Below are 22,300 nucleotides of genomic sequence, written 5' to 3'. Positions count from 1 at the left end.
GTGTCCGCTTCAGTTATTCCTACCTCTAGTTAAAGCAAGGAAAGCCACTTCCAGCACATGGAAGTCTTATATTGCGTGGTGTGAATCTCTTGGATTTCCCCCACATACCTATTCGGTGACCCGAATCTTGGTCTGTCTGCAACAAGGGGTTGAGCAGAAACTGACCTTGAGCACTATCAAGGGTCAGGTTTCAGGATTAGCAATCTTCTTTCAAAAACTTTTGGCTAATCATTCCTTGGTGTGGAATTTCATCCAGGGGGTGCGACATCTGGCTCCGCGTGCACCCTTACCGCCTGGGATCTTAATTTAGTGTGGTCGGTTCTTCAGAAACTTCTCTTTGAAGATATTAGGGAGATTCCCTTGCTTACATTATCCCAGAAGGTGGCCTTCTTGGTGGCCATTACTTCTGCACGCAGGGTGTCAGAACTGGCCGCATTATCTTGTCGTTCCCCATATCTGGTGGTTCATAGGGATAAGGTGGTTCTTCTTCCGAATCCATCCTTCCTTCCTAAAATGGTTTTCATCTGAATAAAAATATTGTGTTACCTTCCCCGTGTCCTAAGACTAGCCATCCTTGGGAGTTTGCATTACACTCCTTGGATGGGGTTCAGACAATCAGGGTACACTTGACTACTACGAACTTGTTTCGTAAGACGGACTCACTTTTTGTGATCACGGATAGCCCTTGAAGGGGGTTGCCTGTGTCTGCCGCGACCATATCTAAATGGACCAGTCAGACGGTGGTACAGGCTTATTCTATTAAGGGTCGGAATCCTCCGTTCCCTGTTAAGGCGCACTCTACTCGGGCGCCTAGTGTTTCCTGGGTCTTCCGCCATCAGGCGTCAGCGATCCAGGTTTTCAAGGCGATGACTTGATCGTCGGTTCATACCTTTTCATCATTTTATAAAGTTGATGTGATGGCATCGTCAGATGCCTCTTTTGGCCGCAAGGTTCTGCAGGCCGCAATCTGAGGAGACTGTTGGTCTACCTCAAGGGTTTGTTGGGTTTTTCACTTAGGTCTCATCTTTTTGCTCGATGAGTCCTTGATGCTTCTGGTTAGCTCCGGTTGGGCCTTCTGGATTTTGATTTCTGTTATCCCACCCCTCATTTGTGGTACTGCTTTGGGATGTCCCGAGTTGTTATTAATCAACGAGGACTACGTCTGTCAATGAGCGACAGAGAAAAATGGATTTTTGTAAAATCTTACCGTAAAATCCTTTTCTCTTAAGCTCATTGACAGACGTAGTACCCGCCCCTCTGGTTTTGAGTTGGGTTGGGTTAAATTCTCTAAACACTGCTTTGTGACATAACTGATTTGCTGTAGCAGGAAGTGAAGATCTCACAGGAAACTGGAGAAAAGAGCTGTCTAAAAAATCTTTCTAAGAAAAAAATCCTGCCAGGACCGAAGATCCCAGCAAGGCATCTAGGTCCTTACTCCTAACTAGACAGAAAAAAACTGATCTGCTGTAGCAGGAAGTGAGAGGATATACCCTCTGGGACTGCCCCTAGGGTGTGGCCAGAACGTTTTCTTTCCTGTCTAGTCCTACTCCTGTAGAGGGCAGTATCACCTGAGTTGTTATTAATCAACGAGGACTACGTCTGTCAATGAGCTTAAGAGAAAAGGATTTTACGGTAAGATTTTACAAAAATCCATTTTTATTCGTTTTGCAATGGCCTCCCTTTGAGAACATAGGGGAAATACCTCTGCCTGTGTTGTCCCAGAAAGTTGCCTTTCTGGTAGCTATCACATCTGCTCACAGAGTGTCTGAGTTGGCGGCTCTGTCTTGCCGTTCGCCTTATCTAGTTGTTAATAGGGACAAAGTGGTCCTGCGACCCAATCAGTCTTTTCTCCCTAAGGTGGTGTCGGCTTTACACCTCAATGAAGATATTGTGTTACCTTCGCTTTGTGCGAAGCCCAAGCATCCCAAGGAATTTGCCTTGCTTTTCTTGGATGTGGTCCGGGCGGTCAGGGTTTACCTGTCTGCCACATAGTCTTTTGGGAAGTCTGATTCCCTGTTTGTCCTTCCTGAGGGACCTCGGAAGGGTTTGGCTGCGTCCGCAGCTACCATTTCTAAATGGATCAGACAGACGATTGTTCGGGCCTATTCAATCAAGGGTCAGGTTCCTCCTTTCCCTGTAAAGGCACATTCTACTAGAGCCGTCAGTGCCTCTTGGGCGTTTCGCCATCAGACTTCTGTGGCTCAGGTGTGCAAAGAGGCGACCTGGTCGTCTGTGCACACTTTCACAAAGTTTTACGAACTTGATGTGATGGCATCCTCGGATGCTTCCTTTGGCCGCAGAGTTTTGAGTGCGGCGGTTGTTTGAAGAGACGTGTTTTTTACTGTCTCTTCCTGGTGGGGTTCTTTCTTATTCTGGGTTAGCTCCTGTTGAGCTTTTGTAGCCCTGTTGGCTCAGCTGTTTCTCTGGCCTGGTTGACACGTTGCCTGTTCAGTAGGTTGTGTCTTCCCACCCCTTACACCTGCACTGCTTTAGGACGTCCCACTTGTGAAGGCTGTTTGAGGGCCTGCGACTGTCGGAGGACGTAAGAGAAAATAGAGTTTTTGTAAGAACTTACTGTAAAACTCTTTTCTCGTAGTCCTCGGACAGTCGCAGCCCCCGCCCCTCTGGTTTTTGGATCTTGGGGGCTGTTGCCTTCTGGTACTGCTTGCTACAAAACTGAAGGACAGTGGTAACTGGGTCAGGATAATGGCTGAGTGACGGTCCCCTGGAGGTGCGTGTAAGTGTAGAAAGTTTTTTATTAACATTTCAAACTGCCTAGCTTGCTCCTGCAGAGGGCACCATTACCCACTCGTGAAGGCTGTATTAGGGGCTGTGACTGTCGGAGGACTCAGAGAAAAGAGTTTTACTGTAAGTTCTTACAAAAACTCTATTTTTACCAGCTACGTATGCGTGAGTGTGTGTATATATGTGTGTATATATATATATATATATATATATATATATATATGTGTGTGTATATATGTATATGTGTGTATATATATGTATGTGTGTATATATATATATATATATATATATGTATATGTGTGTGTGTGTGTATATATATATATATATATATGTACTCAGTATCTCATAAAAGTGAGTACACCCCTCACATTTTTGTAAATATTTTATTATATCTTTTTTCTTTTTTTTTGGTATACAAACTTTTATTGAAAGGAAACAGAAAATGGTGGTACAAAGAGGATTGGTACATTAACATGACAAATAATGGTATCACGTAAAGTAAACAAAAATATAACATTCTCAAGTACTCTCAAGTTATCTCAGTCCAACATGGAAATTTGATATGAATATTTTATTATATCTTTTCATTTGACAACACTGAAAAAAATGACATTTTGCTACAATGAAGTAGTGAGTGTACAGCTTTTAGAACAGTGTACATTTCCTGTCCCCTCAAAAGAACTCAACACAGCCATTAATGTCTAAACCACTGGCAACAAAAGTTAGTACACCCCTAAGTGACAATGTCGAAATTGGGCCCAAAGTTTCAATATTTTGTGTAGCCACCATTACTTTCCGGCACTACCTTAACCCTCTTGGGTATGAAGCTCACCAGAGCTTCACAGGTTGCCACTGTGGTCCTCTTCTACTCCTCCATGATGATATCACGGAGCTGGTGGATGTTAGAGATCTTGCACTCGTCCACCTTCTGCATTGAGGATGCCCCACAGATGCTCAATAAGGTTTAGGTCTGGAGACATGCTTGGCCAGTCCATCACCTTTACCCTCAGTTTCTTTAGCAAGGCAATGGTCATCTTGGAGGTGTTTGGAGTCGTTATGTTGGAATACTGCCCTGCGGGCCCAGTCTCTGAAGGGGCGGGGGGATCATGCTCTGCTTCAGTATGTCACAGTACATGTTGGCATTCATGGTTCCCTCAATGAACTGTAGCTCCCCAGTGTCAGCAACACTCATGCAGCCCCAGACCATGATATTCCCACCACCATACTTGACTGTAGGCAAGACACACTTGTCTTTGTACTCCTCACCTGGTTACCACCACACACGCTTGACACCATCTGAACCAAATAAGTTTATCTTGGTCTCATCAGACCACAGGACATGGCTCCAGTAATCCATGTCCTTAGTCTGCTTGTCTTCAGCAAACTGTTTGTGGGTTTTCTTGTGCATCATCTTTAGAAGAGGCTTCCTTCTGGAACAACAGCCATGCAGACCAATTTTGATGCAGTGTGCAGCATATGGTCTGAGCACTGACAGGCTGACCCCCCACCCCTTCAACCTCTGCCGCAATGCTGGCAGCACTCATACGTTTATTTCCAAAAGACAACCTTGGGATATGACGCTGAGCATGTGCACTCAAATCCTTTGGTCGACCATGGTGAGTCCTGTTCTGAGTGGAACCTGTCCTGTTAAACCACTGTATAGTCTTGGCCACCATGCTGCAGCATAGTTTCAGGGTCTTGGCAATCTTCTTATAGCCTAGGCCATCTTTATGTAGAGCAACACATTTTTTTTCACATCCTCAGCGAGTTATTTGCCATGAGGTGCCATGTTGAACTTCCAGTGACCAGTATGAGAGAGTGAGAGCAATAACACCAAATTTAACACACTTGCTCCGCATTCACACCTGGGACCTTGTAACACTAACGAGTCACATGACACCAGGGAGGGAAAATGGCAAATGGGCTCAATTTAGACATTGTCACATAGGGGTGTACTCACTTTTGTTGCCAATGGTTTAGACATTAATGGCTGTGTGTTGAGTTATTTTGAGGGAACAGCAACTTTACATTGTTATACAAGCTGTATACTCACTACTTTACTTCAATGTAAAGTGTCATTTTTTCAGTTTTTATCAACTGATAACCCCCATTAATTGCTAAATAGCTAGATAAGGGGACCAAAGGCTGCAAACATAAAGTGCATTCACCTAACTCCAGAAATGTTCAAAAAAGTATAAGGTATGTAGCGCCAAAGGGTATGATAAATAAATTCAAACAAAGTGAATAACAAATGCCAAAAAAGATATAAAAATGAATATATATTAATAAATATATGAATATATTTCACAATCAAGGTGCATGTGCTCTAAAATAAAGTGATAATAAAAATGATCCAGGTGATAAAAAACGAATATCCGTGATAAATGAGATATAACCTAATGGATGATTGCTATCATAATAAAGAGCACATGAATATATATTCATTCATTTTTATATATTTTTTGGAATTAGTTATTCACTTTGTTTGAATTTATTTATCATATCCTTTGGTGCTACATACCTTAGATTTTTTTGTCACATGAAAAGATATAAAAAAAATATTTACAAAAATGAGAGGGGTGTACTCACTTTTGTGAGATACTGTGTGTGTATGTATATATACATATGTGTGTGTATATGTATGTATGTGTATATATATATATATATATATATATATATATATATATAATGTGTGTATTTTTTTTTTAGCTTCGCACACACATAATCTGGCAATCTTTGTAGGATCTCTGTTAGATTTTCAAAACTATCAACTGGAGACCCACCTATACTATCCAATCAATTTGTATTCGGCCAAGCAGGCCTTTGCTCTACGTAATTGTTGGGAGATCAAAAAGAGATGGTTCAGTCAGATTGCAATATAAACGTTGAACTCATTTTGGGTGAAACCGAGTCCCAAAATTCTATTTTTTTTTCACTCTGTCAGGAATTACTCCTAGCAGGAATACACTTTTTGGGGTGAACTGGCCCTTTACCATGCTGCATGAGTTGATAAACAATAAGACAGTTTTACGGTAAATATGATTAATAGTATGTGTTTTTTATTTCGTAGCAGTGGAGGAGAGCGGTGGAGACTCGTGGAAATACAGTCTGAGGGTATGTTTTCTAAATTATTCAGCTTTGGCCTTTCTTTGAATTCTCAAAATAGGTATCATTGTCACTCATGCGTTTAAACAGGAAAATGTTACAGAGTTACATGGTTTAGGTCCTTAGGGTCTTTTCTTTAGAATGTCATCTCTCTTAGTTCTCATCTGTTCTCCAGTAAAGTGACCTTTTCACAATACCTTCTTTATTTTTTTTACATGGATTTTTCATTTTTGTGATGTGTGTGTGCATGTGTGTGTGTGTGTGTGTGTGTGTGTGTGTGTGTGTGTGTATATATATATATATATATATATATATATATATATATATATATATATATATATACATATATACATACACATTTGTGATGTTTATATAATTTGTTCCACTTTCTGTACATGTTTTTAATTCCTTTATCTCTCCCTCTCTCACATGCTCAGTAAGGCTAAATGACACCCTAAACCTAACCAACTACTGCTTTATGTAGCTCAATCAATATCATGTTTCATAGAATTCTGAAAGTAAATGCAGGGTCATGTAATCTGCAGATAGTCAGTGTTTTAAGTGGAAGGATATGAACTCCATAAAGAACCAGTTCAAACACAAATGTGGTTACACAAAGCTTGACCATTACTAAGAAAAGGTATGGTCTAAAAGAATGCATACTTGCGCTATCATAGAAATTAGCAATATATCTGGTTACTAAATTTCCCTTTACTTTACTCATGGGTGGACAATCATATGGGTTTTGCTGACATGCAGTATTGAACTATTGACTGAAACAAATCTTTCCATCTTTATTAACATAACAGAGGACTTTAGTGCCATTTAGGGCTTCTTTTGTGCTAGGTTGTATTTTTTATTGCACTTTTTCAACTTAAAGCGGATATTCTCCTTCTCTTTGGCAAGTTATTTCTATTTGAATTCTCTCCCCCAATGTAATACAAATGGATTAAAACATTTAATCTTTCTATTTCCAAACACCTTTTTTTAGTAGGTCTGGTGTTCCTCCTCATAGTACGCTCTAGTCCTGTTGACTCCTGGGATGATGTCACAAATCCCAGGAGTCTTTGTGCTTTTTTTTCACCCATGAGATTACATGTGAGGGGATGAGGGCGGAGGAGAGTGCAGGGGGGCTGGGGGAGGGCAGAGACGGGTGGAGGGGGTTGGTGATGCACATGGCTTTCAAACCCTTTGTGTAAAAGTCACCATATCTACAGCAGCAAACTGCTGCTGCTTTAGCAACATGTCCACAAAAGGCTGAAAAAACAGGATCTTTGGTGCACAGGCGTGGGTGTGCTGTGTCCTTAGCATGCATGCGCTTCCTGCCCTTTGTGTAAAAGATACTATAGCAACAGCATTGAACTGCTATAGCAACATGTACACAAGGGCTGGAAGTGTTGTGCTTTGTGCACAGACGCAGCCGTGATGTGCCCTTGGCTCGCATTTGCAATATTTCAGATTGAATGCAGGGCACAGAAACTGGCAGAATACCCGGAGTAGAGCAGCACTGGCCTCACTTGCCCACAATTAAAATGGCCACATTCAGAGGATTGCTAGAATAGCTTAATTTTTAAATTCTAATTCTTAGCTATAAAGTTGCTTAATAGTATCCGTTCCTCGATCATCTAATCAAGGGCGAGTACAACTGCACAAAAGGTAAGCTCTGTGCTTCCCTGGAAGCCCAGGTCCTGAATCTAGGGACGCAACTGGCAACACTGATAAGAATCTCCATACTAAAGGAGAATTGGGAACGTACCCGGCAGGTGCCTGCAGGGGCCAGCACAGAGGCGAGTGAAAATACAAGGGTGCAGGCACCAGAGCAGAGTAGTTGGGTTACAGGAGGGGTAGAGGGGAAAGAGTCAAGGAGGCCGGCCCTGGGCTGGAACATCTCAATAAATACAGCCTGTTGTGTTGGAGAAACCAGTCAGGGGCCAGCATTGCTGGAACAAAGCGATGCCCCTCGCTGCCAAGGGAAGAGCTCCTCCAGTGAGAGTGGTGGGAGTGGGGCTAAGGTTAAGGATAGACATATTCTGGTGGTAGGGGACTTAATTATTAGAAGGACAAAGAGGGCAATCTGTCATAAAGACTGTTAGCGACGAACTGTAAGCGGTTTACTGGGCGCTCGGGTTTGGCACATCACGGATCTGGTGGACAGATTATTGGGTGGGGCTGGGGAATCCCAGTTGTCATGGTACAGGTGGGTACCAATGACAAAGTTAGAAAAAGATGGAAAGTCCTAAATATACGATTTCAGAGACTTGGGAGCTAAATTGAGGAGTAGGACCTCCAAGCTAGTATTCTCAGAAATACTAGACTGGAGACTCTTTAAAGGTAGAGTTAGGGACTACAGATATCAGGGTGCCTTGCCGGGACCTGCAGCTTACGCATGTATTTGCAAATGTGTGCAACTAAACCCCTGGTTTTAACGCATACTGTTAGGTTCATTCGGTTGGTCGCAGGCTGGTTGGTAAGTTTTGACTGGAAATTCCTTGGTTATTTTTCTCAGAAATACTACCCTGTGCCTCGAGCCACGTTAGAGAGGCAGCGGGAGATTAGGGAAGTTAGCAAATGGCTGAGGAGCTTGTGTGGAAAGGAGGGGTTCAGGTTCCTGGAGAACTGTGCCAATTTCGCATTTGGCTACCAGCTCTTTAGTAGGGACAGACTGCACCTAAATGGGGATGGTGCAGCCCTACTGGGAGAGAAGATGGCTGAAAAGTTAGAGGGGCTTTTAAGCTAGGTAATGAGGGGGAGGGTCCAGATGTAAAATTATATTCTAGTCAAAATACTGACTAAAACGAAATCGAAAATTGACATAAAAATGAACAATTAACACAACTCTGCTAGCCATTTCTAAATCGGCAGTAAAATTCCATCCAGAGCCTGTAATAGCAGATTAAAGTGCTATTATCCTGCAAAGAAATGACACAGCTCGGCACACATTAAAAGGCTGCCTAAAGACTCCTGGGATCGATAATGTAGATATCCCAGGAGTCACCGGGATAGCCTAATTACGCCTAGGCGGCCACAAACGGATGTGCAGGGAAACCTACACAAAAAAAAGTACTTTCACAGAATATAAAAAAAAATGTAATTTCCAATTATTAAAAAACCTGTGGTTGGCCCTTAGGGTGAGCATATGTTTAAAAAGTAAGTGAACTAACTTGATCAATCAGAAGACTCTATTCGAGATCACTATCAATCTAAGCTCTATATTGAAGGGGACAAACCCTGCAGATTGTTGGCTAGGGCTCACCACCCAAAAAATGGAATGTCCTCTATCCCAAAAATCAAGCTATCTAATGGTCACTTGACCTATCACCCTCAAGAAGTTAAAGCGTTTCAAGCCTTTCATGAACGCCTTTATAACATTCCTAACACATCCACGGTTGACCAAAGTTATGACTGAACTCCTAAAATCAGGGAATATGTACAGTGGACAGGCTTTTCTACTCTTATTAACCTCTTAGATTGAAGAGCAACCCTTTCAGGAGGAGAAATTCATAAGGACAATATCCTCCCTTAATCCCTTCATGCTGACAAAATGCAAATATGTGGCCTTGTCTTCAAGGGGTTGTACTGGGGTGATGCCTGCAGCTAGAGGCATCACCCTGATACCGTTTTTAGAGCCAATGGCCAGCTTTCTTGTAATAGAAAACAAGTGTGGCTAAGTAGCCGCTCAGTTGTTTTTTTTACAAGGAACAGGAGGAGATGTTCCCTCCCCCTGCCACCTTCCACAGCTCGCTCGGGTCTCCTGTCCCACTGGAAGAAGTCTGTAACCAGCCAGTACATCCGCTGGCTGGCCGAAGACCCGAAGAAAGCCGGATTTGTTACATCGCTTCCAGTTACTGGAGCCTTAAAGGTGCCAGATTTAAAAAAAAAAATGACAGTATGCAAAAACAACAAATGACAGTATGCAAAACCAAAAGCCAACCTTGGCGTTTTTGAATGCTTTTAAGTGCAGAGGAGGGGTTTAGGGTCTTATAGACCCCCAGGTCCCTCCATAAAGAGTACCTGTCATTGCCTATTACTGTCACAAGGGATGTTTACATTCCTTGTGACAGCAATAAAAGTGATCAAAAATGTTTAATTTTTTTTTTTACAGGGACCGTGTAAAAGTAAAATAAGAATTTTTTTTTTAAAGTGCCCCGTCCCTCGGTGTTTGCGCGCAGAAGCGAACGCATGCATAAGCCGCGCCCGCATGTGTAAACGGTGTTCAAACCACATGTTGGGGTATCGCCACGGTTGATAGTGAGAGAGCAATAATTCTAGCACAAGTTCTCCTCTGTAACTCCAAACAGGTAACTATTAAAATGTTAAAGCGTCGCCTATGGAGATTTTTAAGGACCGTAGTTTGTCGCCATTCCACAAGTGTGCACAAATTTAAAGCTTGACATGGTAGGCATCTTTTTACTCGGCCTAACATCATCCTTCACATTATACAAAAAAATGAGGCTAGCTTTACTGTTTTTTTTTTTTTTTTTTTTTTTTTTATTAAGTAATGTGTATTTCTTCCAAAAAATTGTATCATTTTATTTTATTTATTTATTTTTGGTAAGTAGATGTATGCCACAAATGCCTATTTGATAGCTTTCGTTTTTTTTTTTTTAATATATTTCAATTGTTTTTATTGAAAATTTTAAAGCATCAACATTAGAAACAATGACAGATAGCATCACAAAAAAAAAATTGTATTTGAAAGACTGCTGCTCAAATACCGTGTGCCATAAAATATTGTAACGATCGCCGTTTTATTCTCTAGGGTCTCTGCTAAAAAAATATATCATGTTTGGGGGTTCTAAATAATTTTCTAGCAAACAAATACTGATTGTAACTTGTAAGCAACAAATGTCAGAAAAAGGCTTGGGCATGAAGGGATTAAGGCAAATAAAAGTCCAGGCCCAGATGGCTTTACTACCCGCTTTTAACAGCTCTTTCGTGACTCTCTTACCCCCTTCCTTATTAAAATGTACAATGCCATTTCCTTGGACATTTGCTTTCCAATTCCAACATTGGAGGCTAATATTGCGGTCTTGCCCAAACCTGGATAAGATACCACTTATTTTGGCAGTTATCACCCTATCTCCCCTACCAATATAGATCTCTATTTATTAGGGTTGAGCGAACACCTAGATGTCCGTGTTCGACGGGTTCGGCCGAACTTTAAAAAAAAGTCCGGGTCCGTGTCCCGGACTTTTACCGAACTTTTCCCGGACACCGAACCCCATTGAAGTCAATGGGGACCCGAACTTTAAGGCACTAAAATGGCTCTAAAACACCAAAGGAAAGGGCTAGAGTGCTGCAAATGGCAGCAAAACGTAATTAAGAGCATGGCAAGTGCTCTGCAAACAAATGTGGATAGGGAAATAACTTAAAACAACAAAAAAAAAACAGAAAAATAAAACAATGTTCTTCTTCATCTCTGAAGGACGAGGCCCATATGGAGTAGGAGGGAGGTTGAGGTGGTGGTGGATGTGGCGGTGACATAGGCGTGCGCACAGGGTGTGCTGGGTGTGCCTGGGCACACCCTAATCACCTAGGGCACATAGCATTGCCAGTGAGGAGATGGGAAAGATCTCCCTGGGACCTGCTCTGCTCTATTTCTCCTTGCCTACAGGTACATGGCCCCGATACATTACTCTCCCTGCTGGCAAACACATGCATGTGTATTTCAACTTTGGGGTGCACACCTTAATGCAATAGGCTGCGCACACCTATGGGCGGTGTAGGTGGAAGCGGCGGTGGAGGAGGACCAGGGCCGGATTAACAGCATCATGGGCTTGGTGCTGAGGATTTTGAAGGGCCTTAAGGGCCGTGCCTTGCCATGCACCCAGAGGAGGAAGGGTGCAGCCATGCATGCCTAATTCAACATGGGATGCTGTCTCTGAAGCCCATAAACACATCCATGCATCGCCAACTGTCCCTCCTTGTCCGGCCTTCACGCTGTGTGGGGAGGTTCTGAGGGTGCTGCCTGGGGAAGCGAGCATAGAAGCCAGACTTCTGTGTTTACAAGTGACAGAAGAGCGGTAACAGTGAATATGGCCAACCCGGGGCCTATATAAAAGGTAGGGGCCTGGAGCTGCAGCTCCAATAGCCCCTACATTAATCTGGCCCTGAGGAGGAGGACGAGGTAGCCAACACTGCTTCTTTTCAAAAATTTTAAATGAGGGTACACCCCAAAAGAGTGAGAAAGAGCAAAAATGGAACAATGGGTGGGTAAGGTCGGTATCCATTGCTATTCTGCATAAGGTACGGAAAAGTCCCGTGGGATCCATGCCTGGTTCATTTTAATGAACGTGAGCTTGTCCACATTGTCTCTGGACAGGCGGCTGCGCTTGTCTGTTATAACGCCCCCAGCCGTGCTAAATACCCGTTCAGATAATACACTGGCTGCAGGGCACGCCAGCACCTCCAAGGCGTAAAGGGCAAGCTCAGGCCATGTGCCCAATTTGGAGACCCAGAAGTTGAAGGGGGCAGACCCGTCATTCACTACATGTAGGCGTGTGCACACATACTGCTCCACCATGTTGGTAAAATGCTGCCTCCTGCTAAGACGTTCCATCTGAGCTGCTGGTGCTGCTGTTTGTTGTGGCGTGCTGACAAAGCTTTTCCACATTTCGGCCATGCTAACCCTGCCTTCTGAGGTGCTGGCGGTGCCCTGGTTGCGTTGGCGACCTCCTCCTCCTCCTCCTCTGCCTTGTGCTTCCACTGTGGCCCCGCTGTCAGATGGGAATGCCAGCAGCATGGCGTCTACCAGCGTGCGCTTGTACTCGCGCATCTTGCGATCGCGCTCCAGTGAGTGAATTAAGGACGGTACGTTGTCCTTGTAACGGGGATCCAGCAGCGTGGCCACCCAGTAATCAGCACAAGTTAGAATGTGGGCAACTCGGCGGTCGTTGTGGAGACACTGCAGCATGTAATCGCTCATGTGTGCCAGGCTGCCCAGAGGCGACGAAAGGCTGTCCTCTGTGGGAGGTGTATCGTCCGTGTCCTCTGTATCCCCCCAGCCACGCACCAGTGATGGCCATGAGCTGGCCTGGGTGCCACCCTGCTGTGAACATGGTTCCATCTCCTCCTCCAGCTCCTCCTCCTCCTCATCCTCCTCATCCTCCAGAACTGTGCCCCTGCTGGACAATTGCGTCCCTGGCGTTTGCGTGTGCAGGAACCCACCCTCGGAGCCCCTTGCGAATGACTGCCCTGAAAGCCTTGGAAATGTTACTTCTTCATCCTCCTCCTCCTCCTCATCCTGTGCCACATCCTCTTCCATCATCGCCCGAATTGTTTTTTCAAGGAGGCATAGAAGTGGGATAGTTAAGCTGAGAACGGCGTCATTGCCACTGGCCATGTTGGTGGAGTACTCAAAACAGCGCAACAAGGCACACAGGTCTCGCATGGAGGCCCAGTTATTGGTGGTGAAGTGGTGCTGTTCCGCAGAGCGACTCACGCGTGCGTGCTGCAGCTGAAACTCCACTATGGCCTGCTGCTGCTCGCACAGTCTTTCCAGCATGTGCAAGGTGGAGTTCCACCTTGTGGGCACGTCACATATGAGGCGGTGAGCGGGAAGGCCGAAGTTACGCTGCAGCGCTGCCAGGCGAGCAGCAGCAGGGTGAGAACGCCGAAAGTGCGCACAAACGGCCCGCACTTTCTGCAGCAGCTCTGACATATCGGGGTAGTTTTTAAGGAACCTCTGCACCACCAAATTCAGCACATGCGCCAGGCAAGGGATGTGCGTCAAACCGGCTAGGCCCAGAGCTGCTATGAGATTTCGCCCGTTATCACACACCACCAGGCCGGGCTTGAGGCTCGCTGGCAGCAACCACTCATTTGTCTGCTGTTCCATGCTCCTCCACAACTCCTGCGCGGTGTGTGGTTTGTCCCCCAAACAGGCAAGTTGTAAAACTGCCTGCTGTCGTTTACCCCTGGCCGTGCTGAAGTTGGTGGTGAAGGTGTTACGCTGTCCGGATGAGGAGGCGGTAGAGGATGAGGAAGCGGAGTAGGAGGAGTTACGAACAGGAGGCAAACTGAAGCGCCCTGCAATCCTCGGTGGTGGAAGGACATGCGCCAAATTGCTATCCGCCTCAGGCCCATCCGCCACTGCATTTACCCAGTGTGCCGTTAGGGAGATATAACGCCCCTGACCGTGCTTACTGGTCCACGTATCCGTAGTTAGGTGGACCTTGGCACAGATGGCGTTGCGCAGTGCACACCTGATATTTTCCCCCACTTGGTTGTGCAGGGAAGGGATGGCTTGCCTGGAAAAGTAGTGGCGGCTGGGCACGACGTACTGTGGGACAGCCACCGACATAAGGTTTTTAAAACTGTGCGTCTCCACCAGACGGAATGACAGCATTTCAAAGGCCAATAATTTTGAAATGCTGGCATTCAGGGCCAGGGATCGCGGGTGGGTAGGGGGGTACTTCCTCTTCCTCTCAAGTGTTTGGGAGATGGAAAGCTGAACGCTTCCACGGGACATTGTGGAGATGGTTGTTGGTGACCCAGGTGGTGGTGTTGCTGACAGATCGTCTGTTTGCGGGGTGGCAGGTGCCGGTATCACTACAGATGTGGCTGGAGCGGCCGAGACTGCAGCAGAAGAGGAAGCAGGATGAGCCAGAGACGTTTCTTGGTTTTGAAGGTGTGTACTCCACTGCAGCTCGTGCTTTGCACTTAGATGCCTGATCATGCAGGTTGTGCTCAGGTTGAGAAGGTTCATGCCTCGCTTCAAGCTCTGATTGCACAGGGTGCAAACCACTCGTGTCCTGTCATCAGCACATTTTCTAAAGAACTTCCACGCTAGAGAACTCCTTTGAGCTGACTTTGGTGCGCTCGTTCCCTTGCTGCGTTGGGCAGTAGCGGGCGTAGTGTCTAGGGCACGGCCGCTCCGCTTCTGCACCCTGCTCCCTCTTCTGCTGTGCTGGTGGCTCTGTGCGACCACCGCCTCTTCCTCCAAACTACTCAGGTCACCTGCATGACGTTCATTCCATGTGGGGTCGAGGACCTCATCGTCCTCCACATCATCTTCCACCCAGTCTTCACCCCTGCCCTCCTTGTCGGTCTCCACAATGCTGAACGCCGCAGCAGTTGGCACCTGCGTTTCGTCATCATCGGAGACGTGCTGCGATGATCCTTGCATGTACTCATCTTGAGAAATAAGTGGTTGGGCATCGCTGCACTCAATCTCTTCCACTTCTGGGGCAGGGCTAGGTGGATGGCCCTGGGAAACCCTGCTGACAGAGTCCTCAAAAAGAATAAGAGACTGCTGTATGGCTTGGGGCTCAGACTGCTGGCCTGATTTGCAAGGGGGTGAGGTGAAAGACGGTTGGACATTGGCTGCAGGTGCCAACTCTGACCTTTCTGCAGTAGACTGGGTGGGAGACAATGTGAAGGAACTGGAGGCACTGTCAGCAGCAAACCAATCTACTATCGCCTCAACTTGTTCTGGCCTCATCACTTCTAGGGGCGTTTGATGCCCTACCAAATACTGATGCAGGTTCTGTCGCCTACTCACACTTGAGGAAGGTGTTTCACTTGTGCGTGTAGCTGGCACAGATCGACCATGTCCTCTCCTTGCAACAGGAGCTCTACCAGCAGCACCACGACCCAGGCCACGGCCCTTATTTGACGGTCTCCTCATATTTCTGTAATTTAAGATCTTGCCCTAGAAAGGTTTTTATTGAATAGCGGAATAGAAAATATGATCCAAAAAAAGTGTATGTATATCACACGTACACAACCACACTAGGCCCCAATTACTATTGTTTGTACCCCTAAAAGGCTAGATGAGGAGTAGGGGGAGTATGGAACAGGCAGCACCCTCAAACCTTCAGAAGTATGAGATGAACCCCAACAACTTGGAAAGGTGGATCTCTCTCACACGTACCGACACAGACTATCCCGCAATTCAATTGATCCTCAAAGGTTTTTATTGAATAGCGGAATAGGAAATATGATCAAAAAAAGTGTATGTATCTCGCACGTACACAACCACACTAGGCCCCAATTACTATTGTTTGTACCCCTAAAAGGCTAGATGAGGAGTAGGGGGGGTATGGAACAGGCAGCACCCTCAAACCTTCAGAAGTATGAGATGAACCCCAACAACTTGGAAAGGTGGATCTCTCTCACACGTACCGACACAGACTATCCCGCAATTCAATTGATCCTCAAAGGTTTTTATTGAATAGCGGAATAGGAAATATGATCAAAAAAAGTGTATGTATCTCGCACGTACACAACCACACTAGGCCCCAATTACTATTGTTTGTACCCCTAAAAGGCTAGATGAGGAGTAGGGGGGGTATGGAACAGGCAGCACCCTCAAACCTTCAGAAGTATGAGATGAACCCCAACAACTTGGAAAGGTGGATCTCTCTCACACGTACCGACACAGACTATCCCGCAATTCAATTGATCCTCAAAGGTTTTTATTGAATAGCGGAATAGGAAATATGATCAAAAAAAGTGTATGTATATCACACGTACACAACCACACTAGGCCCCAATTACTATTGTTTGTACCCCTAAAAGGCTAGATGAGGAGTAGGGGGAGTATGGAACAGGCAGCACCCTCAAACCTTCAGAAGTATGAGATGAACCCCAACAACTTGGAAAGGTGGATCTCTCTCACACGTACCGACACAGACTATCCCGCAATTCAATTGATCCTCAAAGGTTTTTATTGAATAGCGGAATAGGAAATATGATCAAAAAAAGTGTATGTATCTCGCACGTACACAACCACACTAGGCCCCAATTACTATTGTTTGTACCCCTAAAAGGCTAGATGAGGAGTAGGGGGGGTATGGAACAGGCAGCACCCTCAAACCTTCAGAAGTATGAGATGAACCCCAACAACTTGGAAAGGTGGATCTCTCTCACACGTACCGACACAGACTATCCCGCAATTCAATTGATCCTCAAAGGTTTTTATTGAATAGCGGAATAGGAAATATGATCAAAAAAAGTGTATGTATCTCGCACGTACACAACCACACTAGGCCCCAATTACTATTGTTTGTACCCCTAAAAGGCTAGATGAGGAGTAGGGGGGGTATGGAACAGGCAGCACCCTCAAACCTTCAGAAGTATGAGATGAACCCCAACAACTTGGAAAGGTGGATCTCTCTCACACGTACCGACACAGACTATCCCGCAATTCAATTGATCCTCAAAGGTTTTTATTGAATAGCGGAATAGGAAATATGATCAAAAAAAGTGTATGTATCTCGCACGTACACAACCACACTAGGCCCCAATTACTATTGTTTGTACCCCTAAAAGGCTAGATGAGGAGTAGGGGGAGTATGGAACAGGCAGCACCCTCAAACCTTCAGAAGTATGAGATGAACCCCAACAACTTGGAAAGGTGGATCTCTCTCACACGTACCAACACAGACTATCCCCCAATTTAACTGATCCCCAAAGGTTTTTGATTAAATAGCGGAATAGAAAATATGATCCAAAAAAAGTGTATGTATATCACACGTACACAACCACACTAGGCCCCAATTACTATTGTTTGTACCCCTAAAAGGCTAGATGAGGAGTAGGGGGAGTATGGAACAGGCAGCACCCTCAAACCTTCAGAAGTATGAGATGAACCCCAACAACTTGGAAAGGTGGATCTCTCTCACACGTACCGACACAGACTATCCCGCAATTCAATTGATCCTCAAAGGTTTTTATTGAATAGCGGAATAGGAAATATGATCAAAAAAAGTGTATGTATCTCGCACGTACACAACCACACTAGGCCCCAATTACTATTGTTTGTACCCCTAAAAGGCTAGATGAGGAGTAGGGGGGGTATGGAACAGGCAGCACCCTCAAACCTTCAGAAGTATGAGATGAACCCCAACAACTTGGAAAGGTGGATCTCTCTCACACGTACCGACACAGACTATCCCGCAATTCAATTGATCCTCAAAGGTTTTTATTGAATAGCGGAATAGGAAATATGATCAAAAAAAGTGTATGTATCTCGCACGTACACAACCACACTAGGCCCCAATTACTATTGTTTGTACCCCTAAAAGGCTAGATGAGGAGTAGGGGGAGTATGGAACAGGCAGCACCCTCAAACCTTCAGAAGTATGAGATGAACCCCAACAACTTGGAAAGGTGGATCTCTCTCACACGTACCAACACAGACTATCCCCCAATTTAACTGATCCCCAAAGGTTTTTGATTAAATAGCGGAATAGAAAATATGATCCCAAAAAAGTGTATGTATATCACACGTACACAACCACACTAGGCCCCAATTACTATTGTTTGTACCCCTAAAAGGCTAGGAGTAGGGGGAGTATGGAACAGGCAGCACCCTCAAACCTTCAGAAGTATGAGATGAACCCCAACAACTTGGAAAGGTGGATCTCTCTCACACGTACCAACACAGACTATCCCCCAATTTAACTGATCCCCAAAGGTTTTTGATTAAATAGCGGAATAGAAAATATGATCCCAAAAAAGTGTATGTATATCACACGTACACAACCACACTAGGCCCCAATTACTATTGTTTGTACCCCTAAAAGGCTAGATGAGGAGTAGGGGGAGTATGGAACAGGCAGCACCCTCAAACCTTCAGAAGTATGAGATTGTGTTCACTGTACCCCACAAAGATTGAGTTCACTGCACCCCACAATGATTGTGTTCACTGCACCCCACAAAGATTGTGTTCACTGCACCTCACAAAGATTGTGTTCACTGTACCCCCCAAAGATTGTGTTCACTGCACCCCACAAAGATTCTGTTCACTGTACCCCACAAAGATTGTGTTCACTGCACCCCAAAAAGATTGTGTTCACTGCACCCCAAAAAGGATGTTGTTCACTGCACCCCAAAAAGGATGTTCACTCAACCCCAAAAAGATTGTGTTCACTGCACCCCACAAAGATTGTGTTCACTGCACCCCAAAAAGATTGTGTTCACTGCACCCCAAAAATGATTTTGTTCACTGCACCCCAAAAAGGATTTTGTTCACTGCACCCCAAAAAGGATGTTGTTCACTCCACCCCAAAAAGATTGTGTTCACTGCACCCCAAAAAGATTGTGTTCACTGCACCCCACAAAGGATTTTGTTCACTGCACCCCAAAAAGATTGTGTTCACTGCACCCCAAAAAGGATGTTGTTCACTGCACCCCAAAAAGGATTTTGTTCACTGCACCCCAAAAAGATTGTGTTCACTGCACCCCACAAAGGATTTTGTTCACTGCACCCCACAAAGATTGTGTTCACTGCACACCAAAAAGGATTGTGTTCACTGCACCCCAAAAAGATTTTGTTCACTGCACCCCAAAAAGATTGTGTTCACTGCAGCCCAAAAAGATTGTGTTCACTGCAGCCCAAAAAGATTGTGTTCACTGCAGCCCAAAAAGATTGTGTTCACTGCAGCCCAAAAAGATTGTGTTCACTGCAGCTCACACACAGAAAAATGGATGTGGATCACTGACACCTGCCTATCTCCAATCCCACACCACACAGCAATATCGATTGTAGTTTGTAGAACACAGTTTCCCTAAAATTCAGCAGACTCTGTCCCTAACAGGATTGAGAAGAGATCGTAGATCAGGATTGAGTGCAGACCCCACCCCCCACACAGCAATATCGATTGTAGTTTGTAGAAGACACTGACCCTATAATTCAGCAGACTCTATCCCTAAAATGCCTACAACTCGCCCTGCCTAAACACTCCGACCTGTCCCTCAATTCTATCCGGACACAAATGGTTTTTTCCTGCCTATCTTTCCCTAATCAGCAGCCAGCACGTTGATGTGTGCTCTGTCCCTGAATCTAAGCAGCATAATGACGCCGCTGCGGCTGCCTCGAACTTATAAAGACTTGGTCACATGCTTCAGACGGCCAATCACAGCTACTGAGACATTTGCAGGCATGGCTGGGATGGCTTAAGGCACACCAGTTAAACGATTGTTGATTGGCTGTTGAAAGCCCGCCATGAAAAGAGCGCCAAAGCATGCAAAACCCGGAAATAAAACGACCGAACACGGATTTTTACCCGAACATACAGTAAAGTGTCCGTGTCCGTGTTCGGGTACAAAAAATCCAATTATTCGGTACGAACACGAATAATACAGTCCGTGTTCGCTCAACACTACTATTTATACATTAAATTAATTGCTACCCGTCTAACTCCTCTTGTTACAAAACATATCCACCTTCACCAAGTAGGTTTTACCCCCCTCTATATCGAGGCTTGCAATAAGACATTAAAAATGATATCTCTGATAGATTACGCTCAGAAGCATAAACTGCCTGCATGCCTTATCTCGGTCCATGCAGAAAAGGTGTTTGATTGGGTGAATTTGGAGTACCTACAAGTAACACTTCAACAAGTGGGATTTTACAGAATATCCTAGCTTTACATCAGACTCTGCCTGCTCATGTGTGGTCTAATGGACTTCTTTCCTGCCCTATCTTGATTCACAATGGTGCCCGACAGGGATACACCCTATCCCACCGTTTACATATTCTGACAATAGAACATCTTGCGGTTGAAATCCGTTACAACCCTTCAATTGGGGGGAAAGAGGTAGGACATCCGTACTAATTTTCTCTCTATGCGTTTAGCACCCTCCTAGGTAGGTGCTAGAGAGTATAGTTTTTGGCTCTGCCTGCCTATCAGAGGAGCAGCAGGTAAATTCTATATTGCACTCTGCTTAACAGAGAGCAGGATCTGTGAGTTAGGTCTGCTCAATGTGCTCAGCGTGTAAATCATGTGGTCTGGGGGAGTGTCCCCACTGGTCTAATGGGGAGGCACATTAGATAGTGGAGGAAACCTGACCAATGGGCACACAGGCTTTGATAGAGCCCCAGTGATTGGCACAGACTGCTGTCTCAGTGCATTGTGGGGTGTAGTATAAAAGCCAGGGACACATGTGCTTGGGGTCTTTGGCTGATGAGCAGAGTCCCGGATGGAGGGTGGCGGCTGCCTCCTCTTCTGCAGTGGTTGGTGTACTGTCACAGGCAGTCGGCCTGGTGAGCCAGAAGTGAGGAGCTGAACCAGCATCTTTGATCCGCCTTGTAGATTGGTTCCATGGCAAATCAACTAAAAATTGTACTACACTTGAAGATGACATCGTTAGGCTGGGGAGAAGGCGGTATCCCCAAATATCGTCTCTCTAACTTATCATGGACCAACCACATGGGCACCTTCCTTCCAAATACCCTATACCAGGGTACCCTGCAACCTCTTGCTAGGCTTTTACCCCTATCACAACCCTTCAACCGCATTGCTTGAATATTCCCAACTGCATCACCATCTTCAATCTATACATCCACGAGAGGCACTCCTTTGCCCCATCTCTGACTTTGAATCCCTATAATTTAACCTGGACCGTATGGACTTATTTTAGGTACTCTTCCAACTTCGCCTCCTAATTTAATTAACAGTATTTCACTGGATGTGGCCGTCATTACATTTCTATAGGTTTCTGTGCTGTAAGGCCTGTATTGTTGCCTCCCAAGATATGCTGTGCAGACTCTTTATCTTTCTCTGTAGGGCCCTGTTTGTTTTCTTTATTTCATGAGCTTTTTCAGCTTGTCCTTTTTGTACTGGAATTTTCTATATGTACCACACTGTTCTACTTTGCAAAAAAAAAAAAAAATGGATTAAACATAAAAAGTGAGTAAAGAACTGCTTTAAATATTAGCTGAGACTGGTGGTACCCCTTTCAGATAGTACATTTGAAGAGTGGTTATTTTTATAGGTTGCGAACACTTCTCAGATTCAAGCAGATCTTCTTATGCTATGTAAGATTTACCCTTTTCAGATTTAATAAAGATACCACTGTGTTGTATAACTTCAGGGGACAATGTAATCTGTAGCATCTTAATATCTTAAAATAGATTTATGGAATTATTGGAACAAGTCAAGTAAGGAATATAATCTGTATAACCACTAGAAAAATGGTTTTAACATTTTCTGTAACATTTTCTCATAAAACTTATGTACCTGCCCCGATGCAAAGGTATTTTAGTACATTGTATGGATTAGTAGAAATAATGGGTCTGATAGGAAGTAAAAGTATTTGTGTTGCTTTCTGCAGATACAGGCAGTCCCCAAAGTACAAACATCCGACTTGCATACGAGTCATACTTACAGAGGGAGACAATAAGAATTGAGAGGAAACCTTCCCCTAGGAAGGGAAATTCACTCCTGTGTAAGAGTTTGCATGGGAAAAAAAGTGTCTCCACTGAAGCTTGGTGGTCTATTGCGGCCTGTGCCCCTCATCTGCTCTTTCTTAGGTGAATCGGGGTGCAGTACTGGCGATGGGGGTGGGGGGGTATACGCGCCGCTAGTGCCCAAAACAATTGCTCCTTGAGGGGAATGGGCCTGGTGGGGGTGCCGGTCTGGGCCCCCCTTCCTGTTGGGACCATCCTTTCTTTCTTTGGACCCCCCCCCCCCCCCGGGAGCCACGTGACACCACCATTTTC

General features: G+C 45.0%; 1 protein-coding gene across 1 annotated transcript in view; it reads left to right on the top strand.

Moving 5' to 3' along the window:
- IPO11 (importin 11) overlaps positions 1-22,300 on the top strand; it is a 926,630-nt gene that overhangs the window by 287,356 nt on the left and 616,974 nt on the right. Inside the window, exon 11 of the mRNA XM_082270245.1 lies at positions 5,816-5,859. Within this exon, the coding sequence (XP_082126371.1) occupies positions 5,816-5,859 (44 nt within the window). The remainder of the gene's footprint in view (positions 1-5,815; positions 5,860-22,300) is intronic.

Source organism: Pelophylax lessonae (genome assembly GCF_965119305.1).
Source record: "Pelophylax lessonae genome assembly, chromosome: 1".
Taxonomy (NCBI): Eukaryota; Metazoa; Chordata; class Amphibia; order Anura; family Ranidae; genus Pelophylax; species Pelophylax lessonae.
Note: the sequence above shows the minus strand (reverse complement) of the source record. Positions and strands in the feature narration are given on the sequence as shown.